We start from the raw sequence: 12025 nt of genomic DNA, 5'->3' as shown, positions 1-12025 counted from the left end.
AACACTGTTAAACAAATATATCTTCAATGTCAAATAGACGGATAAGCTGACTTGCAAACGGCACAACGCATGGGGCAATAAAGAGAGGATGTGATCTTGCTGACAGGGGAACCGGACCCCCTCTCCCCCATTTCTAACAAGAGCCGAACCAATAACGTATCTTAGTCGCAAATAAAATACCCTACAATATGCAGCGGCACAAAGACTACCATATTCAGGCTAGCGCCAGCTCTTTGTGCTCCAATGATATAAGAATCAACTGATCGAGAAATGAGTTAGTCACTAGTTTCCATTTCCAGGACCAAGCTGTGCCTGACATGATCTTGTCCAATCATTCCAGATGGCCTTTCCATACCAGAAAGACTAGGGACAGTCTTAACTAATGGTGGTGATGGTTGCCAAAGTTCTTGGGGACAGTGCCAGACTATAGATTGATTGATTTACGGTGGCTGGTTGCTTATGGACGGACACCAACTCTCTCCTCGAATGATAAGTAAGGTATGTAGCAGCATGAATGCGTACCGCCGAGGGCGGATCCAGTTAGAGTCCACATTAGTATTAGAAAAATGTGGTTACCTATCTTATCTTTAAATAAGTTTTTATAGCACTACTTTATAGCAGTATCAGATTCGAGGGTTACATCAACGCTCTTGTTCTGCCGTCTGGCTGTCTATCCTCCGTTAGACTTGGAGTCTATACTATCAAGCTTTAGACAACCAACCCTCAAAGTTCGATATCAGTATTATTTCAAGGAAATATTAAACTGCCGGAAAGGAATGCCACACTAGGAACACATCCTTTGCAAAGAGGGCAAGAAGTCGGAATCAGACTCATGGTTATTGAGTCCTTTGCAGCTTGGAAAATGCAGTGGCTTCAGAGCCGTCTGTGGAGGTATAGTTGGTTCCAAATATTGCTTTATGCACCGTTAATGAACCAGTGTAATTACGATATCTTGTCTTTCCAAGTCCAAGAGGGCGGAGAAATGGCCGCGAGTGGGGACTGGGGCTTCATCTCTGAGACACGGACCAGAATTGCCATGAGGGGGAAAACAGGTATATGAGACGATAGGATGAGGTGCTAGGCATTAATTCCTCCAATCGCGCAATTGGACCGCCATCCAGGTGATAGTACCAGCCGTGCCGAGAATGTTGGGCGGGGGATATCGTGCATTGGTCCCAGTGTTAGGAAATTAAAGAATGATAGAAAGATACTATAGTAGCCAGTCCTCCTTCTTCTCTTGTCTTCTCTTCCCTGTTGAATGTGACAGTTGGTTTTGTTCCCTTTTTTATTTTTATTTTGATTATTTTGATAGAACTCGGTTGGGCATGGTTTTGTGTTTAATGTCTTTTCTTTTTCTTACAATACATCTTTTCTTGGATCTATTCTCATGGGAACGCGTGTACATATCAACTAGTATCCGGCAATTGTTTTGCCGCGTTTGATTTGCGGATTTCATGTCTTGGAACGACTCTTGAATCCATCCCGGTCCCGGTCCAAGTCACCCGCGGCCGCTCGAGCGCGTCGCATTGCGGTGTTACATTCGGGGCTGCACTAGTGCCCAAACTGGGGGATATAGCGCGGGCATGGCAATCTAGAGCCTCATTTTCAGCGAGTCTTCATTAAGAGATACTTGATATAGCGTGGCATCGGCTCGTCTGTAGTGCTGCGATATCGGAACTCCACCCAGCCCGGACAGCATCTGTTAATAAAGTTGAGCGGGTGGAGACTTGCTATACCTCCCCCTTTCTTTATGGTAGTTGGTATGGGGACCAGAGATCACTCGATCGGTAGTACGGGGAACAAACCCTTTTCCAGGTTGGAAATAGTTGATATAGGGAGTGAAACGGCGATGTACTTACGCCCTCTCCCCAAGAGCTCTTTACCTTCCTCCCAGTTTGGGCTTAGTAGACGCGTAAAGTAGATAGAGGCAAACATAAGGTGCTTTTGAAGAGACGCAGAGCCTTCGTGGGATGCTTATTTGTCTTCCATTGAAAGTCATTGTTGTCGGACCCTGCCCGATTTGATCATTGAACATACATGAAAAGTTACCTGCAGTAGGACGATGGTAACGTTGACAGGGGAATCTATGACCCCAAACTGACAAGTAGAGAGAAGAGCCATTACCAGAGTGGAAGGATATTAGGAGGCTAGAGATTAGTTAGAGCGTAATATAAATGTGAGGATTGAAGTGACCGCGATGGAGTTTTGGTGCGTAGATACGAGGGTAGGACGAAGGCCCAGCGTCATAGGAAGAAGGAATGAGCTCATGAGTAATGAGGCTTTGTTTGTATTAAGAAAGGCAAGGGCAGGCGACATGAGCAACGATTTTGGAAGACAAAATCATACATGAGGATGAATATGAGAGACCCACAACTGGAAGCACGCAGGTTGTGCCTTTTCTGCCAATGATGTAGCTGATCAATGGGTATTTCTGACATTTGTAGGCTTCAAAGGCTGCTTTGTTGTAGTCGATAACATGGTGGAAGCAATTCCCACATGCGGGATATGGCGCCAGTATCAACCATTCCATGAAATGCTATGTAACAATCTAGGACGTAAGACAGATACAATAAATTCTGATATCTCATTAAGAGATAAAGAAAAATATTTGTCAGAGTGAAAATCCGAGGTGAAGGGGTGTAGGGATGAAGTTAAAAAATAAAAGAAGGGTGCAGCAAGAAAATTGCAAAGGCGTTGTCGTTGTTGATACAAAGAGAAATAGATGAAACAATGAGGATCCAATACACGGTTTTGTTTGAAACCAGATGAGAGAAATAATTTGTCATGGCATTTTGGCTCTATTATTGAAGGTAGCAATGGTAATTCGTGGCCGGTAGATTCCTAATCTATTACCGTCAAAAACACCGGGAAAGCGGGAGTCAATGTATTTTGAGCTTGATATTGAGCTTGGCCTTGATTAATAAATTTTGCAGGACAAGACACAAAGATAGGATAAGCAGTTACACAATGGCCGCTTTGACAGAGTCAACTTGTAGAGCGACCTGTCGAGAAAACTGGTAATTTTGCGGAAGACTTCATGAGCAATCCACAAATCTTGAATGAAGCTGCTCAGGCTCTTCCCCGTGCACTATGGACCGATCATTCATAACGAATGGGAGACAACAAGTGCGACCATTTCATATGGCTGTCTTCGAATGAAGCTCCCATCAGAAGCTCCATCGATATCCTGATCTCACGAGGTGCATAGCACTGTCGCTAACCGAACAGCTGGCAGGGGAGTCTTTAGAGTCCTGAGACTAATGGGAGGCAGGAAATATTTGCTGCTGAGGCTGTTGCTTGCATGGCAGCTAGCGCATGCCAGATCAATCAGCAGATTCAGATTCAGAAGAAAACATCACAACTCAGCTTGCATCTTCGTTGCGAGAATCAAATCGAGCCTTTTTGGCTCGCCGTTTCATTTCCCTCTTCGACAGCGGTTTCTCGGTCTCCTCGGTGATTGTCTCTGAGCCTAGCGATGCTTTTCGTTTCAAAGTATCGTTGGTGGTTTCAGGCTGTGCCAATGTGGCTGATTTCTCCTGCTTTTTTTGTTTGGCTGCAGGTTTTTCGGCAGTGGGTTTGTCTCCGCCATGAACGATATCAACAATCCCACGCCAGCTAGTACGCTTCAATTTGGCCAATGCAACCACCTTCCTTGCCTCTTCACAAATTGCCTCCTTGCCTCGTTCCTGTGACAATCCCCAAACGCAGGCCAGATTGATCACATCCCATGGAGCTCGCAAGCTCAGCGCTCTCCGGGCCTCACTTGACACAATAATACCGCGACCCCGTGTAGCTCGAATCAATGACATGGTATTGCCAATCAGATTTCGACGGGCATCCAGACCACTCCCTGTGACTCCAGGCCCGTAGCATATCTCAAGCCGAATGCCACGTGATATCGCAGCCGACAACATTTTGAATTTGAAATGGAATGGAAGTCGCACAGAGAGGTCAAGCGAGATCACATCGCACTCCAAATTTGTACAGGCATTGAGCAATGCCTTTTCATTGGTTGGACGCAGAGCAACCAAATCATAAGCTTGGGATAGGCTGTTTAGACGCTGGTTCTGTGCGGGATCGGACAGCGTCAGGTTCAGGCGAGTCAGAAGCTGGAGAGACTTTGGCGAATTTGGCGGAAGGGGAGGGGGCAGGAGGCTCGGAGGAAGCTTGCCGGTGACGGTTTGGGACAAAGCGACGGTGGTGTAACCAACTAAGGTCATGTCAGTCCTCCATGTGCCCCTCCGCGGCCAAACGTGTTTCGAGTCGTCTGCCGAAGATGGAAGAATGACTTACGTTCCGCGAGGAAGTTCAAGGTATGCGGCACTTCAGGATCATCTGAGCTGTACGGGATATTCAAATCGAAGAACATCGTGCCGTCTATAAAGAGCCCCAAGGCCTGTTCGTGCGTCAGTTGCGAAGTCGAAGAAACACCAGTCCCGACCTGTCCGAAAGAGGCAATCTGAAAATCACTTCGGCACAACGATTATCCGAGGCCACAGGCTAGCCGCATTGAGGCTGCTCTCCACAGCAATCCCGTGACAAGGCGGAACAGATCTCGCTCTCATCATAATATCCCCCTCCAAAATCCCATTGCTTCAGGACGATCGATAGCACGGCTGCGTTCGGGCTGATCAGTTGCTGAGCCCGCTGCTGCCGTTGTCTCCCTGCTGTGACCACCTCCCCGAACCCCTTCTCAACCCGTCACTTGGTTGCGCCCCGCGTGACCCCGCCGCACCTCATTTCCATTGTGGGCGGATTCGGAAGCCGTCTGCAATCACCATGGCGCGCGTCTACGCCGATGTCAACGAGCATATGCCTCGGTCCTATTGGGACTATGACAGCGTGAATATTTCCTGGGGTGTGCTGGAGAATTATGAGATCGTTCGCAAGATCGGTACGTATCATCCGATGGAGCCTATCCCAGCCGGAGCGGTATCTTCTGCCGCCATGCTTGCACTGTGGGGGCGTCCAACTGACAGGCCGACCTTTGCTGACCCGATCCGTTTTAGGCCGGGGAAAGTACTCAGAGGTGTTTGAGGGCATCAACGTCGTCAACTACCAGAAATGTGTCATCAAGGTTCTCAAGCCCGTCAAGAAGAAGAAGATCAAGCGTGAAATCAAGATTCTTCAAAACCTCGCCGGCGGTCCCAATGTCGTAGCCCTGCTGGACGTTGTTCGGGACAATCAGAGCAAGACCCCCAGTCTTGTCTTTGAAGCTGTCAACAACACTGATTTCCGGACTCTATACCCCCGCTTCACCGATTACGATGTCCGTTTCTATGTTTACGAGCTTCTGAAAGCGCTCGATTTCTGCCACAGCAAGGGCATCATGCATCGTGATGTGAAACCTCACAATGTCATGATTGACCATGAGAAGCGCAAGGTTTGTCGTTATGTCTGGATCTATGTCGAATGGTCATGATATGCTAATTATTCTGCAGCTGCGACTAATTGACTGGGGTCTTGCTGAATTTTACCACAAGGGTACGGAGTATAACGTTCGAGTTGCCTCTCGTTACTTCAAGGGCCCAGAGCTGCTGGTTGACTTCCAGGAGTATGATTACTCCCTCGACATGTGGTCGCTGGGTGCTATGTTTGCTTCCATGATCTTCCGCAAGGAGCCCTTTTTCCACGGAAACAGCAATTCGGACCAACTGGTCAAAATTGCGAAGGTCCTCGGTACCGAGGAACTTTTCGAGTATCTGGACAAATATGATATTGAGCTGGATGCACAGTATGACGAGATTCTCTCCCGCTTTCCCCGCAAGCCGTGGCCCTCGTTCATCACTGCCGAAAACCAGCGCTTCGTCAGCGATGAAGCCATCGATTTCCTTGACAAGTTGCTGCGCTACGACCATGCTGTATGATTTCCTTGGGTATATCTAATCCTGACTTATGAGGTATTCACTAACTTTACTTTGCAGGCCCGTTTAACTGCCCAGGAAGCGATGGCCCACCCGTACTTTGACCCCGTGCGCGCTGACGCCCGAAACAACGCCGCCGCTCAGTCCTGAGCCGGTAATATATCAGTCGGATGACCGTGGCTTTCCTATCCTATTTGCACCTATCCTTTTCCCTCCTTTCGCCATCATGCAATTTTGAACGACGCCTGGTGTCATGGAACTTCCCCTTTTTATCTGAATTTGAACCACGCCGTCCTGAGCGGCGCACGACCAGGAAAATGAGCAGGAGATGATAATGAACGTCGCCGTGGAGCCCCGTATTCTTAGGTTTTTCCCGTTTCAGATGAAGAGTGGCTACGCACGATGAGTGACCGAATTTCAAAGGAGACGACGTTGATGACAAGACATGACTTCTAATCTTCTTGGGCCAATCAGCCTTGCATCGCCTCGGTTCTGCAGGCATATTAGTGAGCGCAATAAATCAGTTGACGTCTTAGAACGGGCGGGGCCATCCCTTCCCTCTCACACTGCCTAATTGAATTGTACAGCGCTGCTTTCCCCAGTCTTCTCCCCTCGTCCTTGTTCTGGTGTTAAGGATTTCCTTCTCTCTATTTCTTGTACGTTCTCTGTGAATCTCGTCTGTTGTTGTTTTTCGCAGTACTTTTTCTCAACTTGCGGCTGCTTCTGATTTCACATGCACATTCAATGGAGTGATGGTATCGGGGAGGTCGTCATTCTTGTTGCTCAAGTTCACGAGGGGTTTTGAAGACACAATGCATCGCGAATTCCACCTGTTTCCCCTGAAGCCTGTCACTTTATAGATCGTCGGCCGTCCGTTTGTAGTCGTGTAATCCTCCTATCGCCGGCTTATCGGCCGTGATCAGATCACCCGCTGGCATCAGCGCCATCACGTGAGAGCAGTCTCGACGCGATTTTGTTTGAACAGCAATTGAGGACCGAACAGGATAGAAGGAATCGTACCAGCGCCCATTCATGATCGGCCCGCCTGGTGTAATCTATCGATGATATAGAAGATCGGCTCGTTGCGTGGTTCCCACCAATCATCTTGCGGCACCCCACTCTCATTCGCCGTGGAAATTTAATCTGCCCGCATTTCGCACAACACCCCTCCTTGTCGCATCTTCCTCCCCTCAAGATACTTATCCGGCGATTCGTGGCGCGATCGGCGCCTTGGAGATTCACTCCGCAATATCGATCATTTTCCAGAATGGCTGAAAACGCTGCAGCTCAACCTCCCAGTGAGTACTCTCCCAATGACTCATCGGATTGTCGCCGGTTTGAAGCTCACAATGACATGATACAGCTGGGGAGCCTGCCCCCGCGGCGGCCCCGAAGGTGAAGTCTGAGAAGGAGTGTATGTATCCCTGGCGAACCCCAAGTCAATCTGTTGCTATGACGGATGAGAACGAAGCGCTGACGGTCTGATGATTCTTTGATAGTGGAGCGTGAGCGCAAGAAGGCCGAGAAGGCAAAGAAATTCGCTGAGAAGCAGGCCAAGGCCGCTACCGCTAAACCCGCTGCCCCTAAGGCCGAAAAGAAGGTCGCCAAGGTTGAGAAGGAGAAGACCACCGACGCATACGACCCCAAGGTCATCGAAGCTGGCCGCCTTGAGTGGTGGGAGGAGCGTGATCTCTTCAAACCCGAATGGGGTCCCGATGGCAAGGTCAAGCCTGAGGGTTCTTTCGTTATTCCTATTCCTCCTCCGAACGTCACCGGTTCCCTCCATATGGGCCACGCCCTGACCAACGCCCTCCAAGATACTATGATCCGTTGGCAGAGAATGAAGGGCAAGACTACCCTGTGGCTTCCTGGAATGGACCACGCTGGTATCTCGACCCAGAGCGTTGTGGAGAAGATGCTGTGGAAAAAGGAGAAGAAGACCCGCCATGACCTGGGTCGTGAAGCTATGGTCAAGCTCATTTGGGACTGGAAGGATCAATACCACAGCAACATTAAGAACGCCTTGCGGAGAGTTGGTGGCTCCTTTGACTGGTCCCGCGAGGCCTTCACTATGGACCCCAATCTGTCTGCTGCCGTGACTGAGACCTTCGTCCGTCTCCATGAGGAGGGCATTATCTACCGTGCTAACCGTCTGGTTAATTGGTGTGTTGCTCTGAACACTTCCCTCTCCAACCTTGAGGTTGAAAACAAGGAGATTGAAGGCCGCACCCTCCTAGATGTGCCTGGCTACGACCGCAAGGTCGAGTTCGGTGTCCTCACTCATTTCTGCTACGAGATTGAGGGTACCAAAGAACGCATTGAGATTGCTACCACCCGTCCCGAGACCATGGTTGGTGACACCGGTATTGCTGTCCACCCTAATGACGCGCGCTACAAGCACTTGATTGGCAAGCACGCCGTTCACCCCTTCATCGATCGCCTGATGCCCATTGTCGCCGATGAGGGTGTTGACCCCGAGTTTGGTACTGGTGCTGTGAAGATCACCCCGGCCCACGACTTCAACGATTTCAACCGCGGAAAGCAGCACAACCTCAAGTTTATCTCCGTTATGAATGATGACGGTACTTTTAACAAGAATGCCGGTCCTTACGCTGGCTTGAAGCGCTTTGATGCTCGTTATCAGGTCATTGACGCTCTGAAGGAGAAGGGCCTGTACGTGAAATGGGAGCACAACCCCATGAAGGTGCCCGTCTGTGCTAAGTCCAATGATATTATTGAGCCTATCCTGAAGCCTCAATGGTGGATGAAGATGGAGAGCCTTGTTGGTCCCGCTATCAAGGCTGTTGAGGATGGTGAGATTATCATTCGTCCCGAATCCGCTGAGAAGAACTACTTCCGCTGGATGAACAACTTGAACGACTGGTGTCTTTCTCGTCAGCTTTGGTGGGGCCACCAGGCCCCCGCCTACTTTGTCAAGATTGAGGGCGAGGAGAACGATGACAGCGACGGTAACTTCTGGGTCACTGGCCGTACCGAGGAGGACGCTCGCAAGAAGGCTGAAGAGAAGTTCCCTGGAAAGGATTTCTCGTTGGTGCGCGATCCCGATGTGCTCGATACCTGGTTCTCGTCTGGCCTTTGGCCCTTCTCGACTCTGGGCTGGCCTCGCAAGACCCACGATTTCGAGAACCTGTACCCGACCTCTGTTCTGGAGACCGGTTGGGATATTCTCTTCTTCTGGGTTGCTCGTATGATCATGCTGGGTATCAAGATGACTGGCAAGATTCCTTTCAAGGAGGTTTACTGTCACTCCCTGATCCGTGACTCTGAGGGCCGGAAGATGTCTAAGTCCCTAGGCAATGTTGTTGACCCTCTGGATGTCATGGAGGGCATTCAACTTCAGACTCTTCACGACAAATTGTTGACCGGCAATCTTGCCGATAAGGAGGTCGCTACTGCCACTAAGTATCAAAAGAAAGCTTTCCCCAAGGGTATTCCCGAGTGCGGTGCTGATGCCCTGCGCTTCGCCCTTGTCTCATACACCACTGGTGGTAAGTTATTATGTTTGTCTGATTTGTGCTATATGTTGCTAATTTTCCAATTTTCAGGCGGTGATATTGCTTTTGATGTCCAGGTTATTCACGGATACCGTCGCTTCTGTAACAAGATCTATCAGGCTACCAAGTTCGTTCTTGGAAAGTTGGGCGATGACTTCAAGCCTCAGGCCAAGGTTGCGAAGAATGGCAATGAGTCGCTGTCCGAGCGCTGGATCCTCCACAAGTTTAACATCGCTGCGAAGGAGATCAATGAGGCCCTAGAGGCTCGTGAGTTCTCTGTTGCCGCCAACACCTCCTACCAGTACTGGTACAGTCAGCTGTGCGATGTCTTCATTGAAAACTCTAAGTTTTTGTTGGCTGCCGATGCCTCGCCCGAGACTCAGGAATCCGCAAAGCAGACTCTCTACACTGCCTTGGAGGGCGCGCTCGCTTTGATTCACCCCATTATGCCCTTCGTCACTGAACACCTGTGGCAGCGTCTGCCCCGTCGCCCTGATGACAAGACCATCTCCATCATGAAGGCCAAGTTCCCCGAATATGTGGCCGAGTTCGATGACCCGGCCGCCGAAAAGGCCTACGAGCTCATTCTCAACACTTCCAAGGTCATCCGGTCTATCTTGGCTCAGTACGATGTCAAGACCAAGGGCGATATCATCATTCAGACTTACGACGCCATCAGTGAGAAGACCATCTCCGAGCAGATGACCAGTGTCCAGTCTCTCGGTGGCAAGACCCTGGGTGAGCTGTCCCACCTCGGCCCAGATAACAAGATCCCTCCTTCCGGGTGTGTTGTTGCCGCGGTCGGTGCTGAGGCTGCTGTGTATCTTCGTGTGTCCAAGGAGGTTGCCCTCGAGCAGGAGGAGAAGGCCAAAGCCAGCCTCGAGAAGGCCCGTGAGGCCGCTCGTCGGTCGCAGACTGTCATGAGTGCTCCTAACTGGAAGGAGAAGGTCAAGGTTGAGGTCCGGGAGCAAGAAGAGAAGCGTCTTCGTGATGCCCAGAGCGAGGCTGCTCGCTTGGAGGAGCAGATCAAGGAGTTCGAGAAGTTGCGTTTGGAGTAAAACATGCAGATCTATCGCCGTATTACCTTCATACCTGGCTCTAGATAAAATCATATGAATTGATTATTTTGTTCATTTAACTTCAGAATAATTTTAGCCCAGATTCCCCTAAATCGTAAATTATGCTACTTGGACGAACTATGGACTTCAGATGCCAAGCCGTTGCTGTAGTTCTGGAACGGGGCTTATCGATAAGAGTGCCAAGCCTTCCCCCCAAAACTTTTCTGCGTTTTTTATCCCAAGCCTCTACAACTGTGTCAGAAACATTCTATTACCACAATGCTGCGCGAAGTGTATGTACCAATTTTTCCTTGTTAAATTCTTGTTTTTCTGATCTCGTCATTTTAGCAAGGCCAAGAACCCGCGCACTGCGCGCATTCTTAAAGCGCGCGAGCCCCAACTCATCGAGGGCCCTAAGAAGACACTCATTCTCCATGGCACAAAATGCCCCCAGGCTCTCGACACCGTTCTGAAGACCTTCCACTCCCTTACGAAGCCGCACTCCGTCCTGTTTCACAAGAAGAATGAGAATATTCATCCGTTTGAGAACACCGAGAGCATGGAGTTCTTGGCGAACAAGAATGAGTGTGGTCTGATGGTCTTTGGAAGCAGCAACAAGAAGCGCCCAAACTGCATCACCCTCGCTCGAATTTTCAACTCACAATTGCTCGACATGTGTGAAATGCTGCTCTTGCCTCCGCAGGACCCCCAAGCCATCCCCCCCATCAACGAGTTGGTTATGCACGTTGGACTTGGGCTGCGCCCGATGATGCTGTTTGCCGGTAGCCTGTGGGAGGATCCAACTTCCTCAGCGCACGTCATGCTTAAGAGCTTTTTCCTCGACATGTTCAAGGGTGAAGAGACCAACCAGATTGATGTCGAGGGTCTGCAGTACGTTCTGATGGTCGGCGCCGAGGAGCCCCGTGATAACCTGTCTCCGGTCATCCACCTCCGCTGGTACAAAGTCATCACCAAGCGCAGCGGCCACAAGCTTCCTCGTGTTGAGTTGGAGGAAGTTGGACCAAAGTTCGACTTCAAGATTGGCCGTATGCGTTCGGCTACACCCGAAGCCATGAAGGAGGCCATGAAGCAGGGCAAGCGTCCCAACGAGGAGATCAAGATGAAGAAGAACATCAGCATGGACTTGGTTGGTGACAAGGTCGGCCGTGTTCACCTTGGCAAACAGGATCTGGGCGGTCTTCAAACCCGCAAGATGAAGGGTCTGAAACGCCGGGCCGGCGTGGAGTCAGATGAGGAGGACGAGGAGATGATGGATGTGGACGAAATCTCGGAGGATGAAGGCCACAAGAGGGCCCGGGTGGACTAGATCCTGTCCTTATTTGCATTGTCATGTATTTACTCTAATGGCGTTTGGTCTGGTTGGGTTTTTGTGCTTCTTGACGCCTGTTGTGTATGCCCGGGATTTCCTGTGTCAGCATGGAAAAGTACCATATTGAAGCGATGCTTCTTTTTCGATCTATTCTCTAGCTATATTTCTATACAAAGTGTCATGAATCGATAAAGAACTCCATTTAAATCATTATCAGCATCCTTCATTAACACAGACTTCCCGGGGCTCTATACAATA

At 49.8% G+C, this 12025-nt stretch overlaps 4 protein-coding genes across 4 annotated transcripts; 3 read left to right on the top strand and 1 right to left on the bottom strand.

The window, feature by feature from the left end:
* Positions 1–3362: 3362 nt before the first annotated feature.
* N7462_011530 (ribonuclease P subunit p30 family protein) lies at positions 3363–4369 on the bottom strand (the record flags this gene model as incomplete). The annotated part of the gene is made up of 2 exons (XM_057083244.1): positions 3363–4210; positions 4294–4369. The coding sequence occupies 2 exons, from the start codon at positions 4367–4369 to the stop codon at positions 3363–3365; spliced, it is 924 nt and encodes a 307-aa protein (XP_056927983.1).
* Positions 4370–4779: 410 nt separating this feature from the next.
* On the top strand, positions 4780–6014 carry N7462_011529 (casein kinase II subunit alpha/alpha'; the record flags this gene model as incomplete). Its single annotated transcript, XM_057083243.1, has 4 exons — positions 4780–4894; positions 5010–5383; positions 5442–5861; positions 5925–6014. The coding sequence occupies 4 exons, from the start codon at positions 4780–4782 to the stop codon at positions 6012–6014; spliced, it is 999 nt and encodes a 332-aa protein (XP_056927982.1).
* A 1117-nt stretch (positions 6015–7131) lies between these two features.
* On the top strand, positions 7132–10437 carry N7462_011528 (valine--tRNA ligase; the record flags this gene model as incomplete). Its single annotated transcript, XM_057083242.1, has 4 exons — positions 7132–7162; positions 7228–7278; positions 7364–9373; positions 9431–10437. 4 exons carry the CDS (start codon positions 7132–7134, stop codon positions 10435–10437), a joined length of 3099 nt encoding a protein of 1032 aa, XP_056927981.1.
* Positions 10438–10716: 279 nt separating this feature from the next.
* Positions 10717–11764, top strand: N7462_011527 (rRNA-binding ribosome biosynthesis protein RPF2; the record flags this gene model as incomplete). The annotated part of the gene is made up of 2 exons (XM_057083241.1): positions 10717–10730; positions 10786–11764. 2 exons carry the CDS (start codon positions 10717–10719, stop codon positions 11762–11764), a joined length of 993 nt encoding a protein of 330 aa, XP_056927980.1.
* Between the last annotated feature and the right edge of the window lie 261 nt (positions 11765–12025).

The sequence above is a fragment of the Penicillium macrosclerotiorum genome, assembly GCF_028827735.1.
Source record: "Penicillium macrosclerotiorum strain IBT 26536 chromosome Unknown utg000012l_segment0_segment0, whole genome shotgun sequence".
Classification (NCBI taxonomy): Eukaryota; Fungi; Ascomycota; class Eurotiomycetes; order Eurotiales; family Aspergillaceae; genus Penicillium; species Penicillium macrosclerotiorum.
This window is presented reverse-complemented; position numbering and strand designations above follow the sequence as displayed.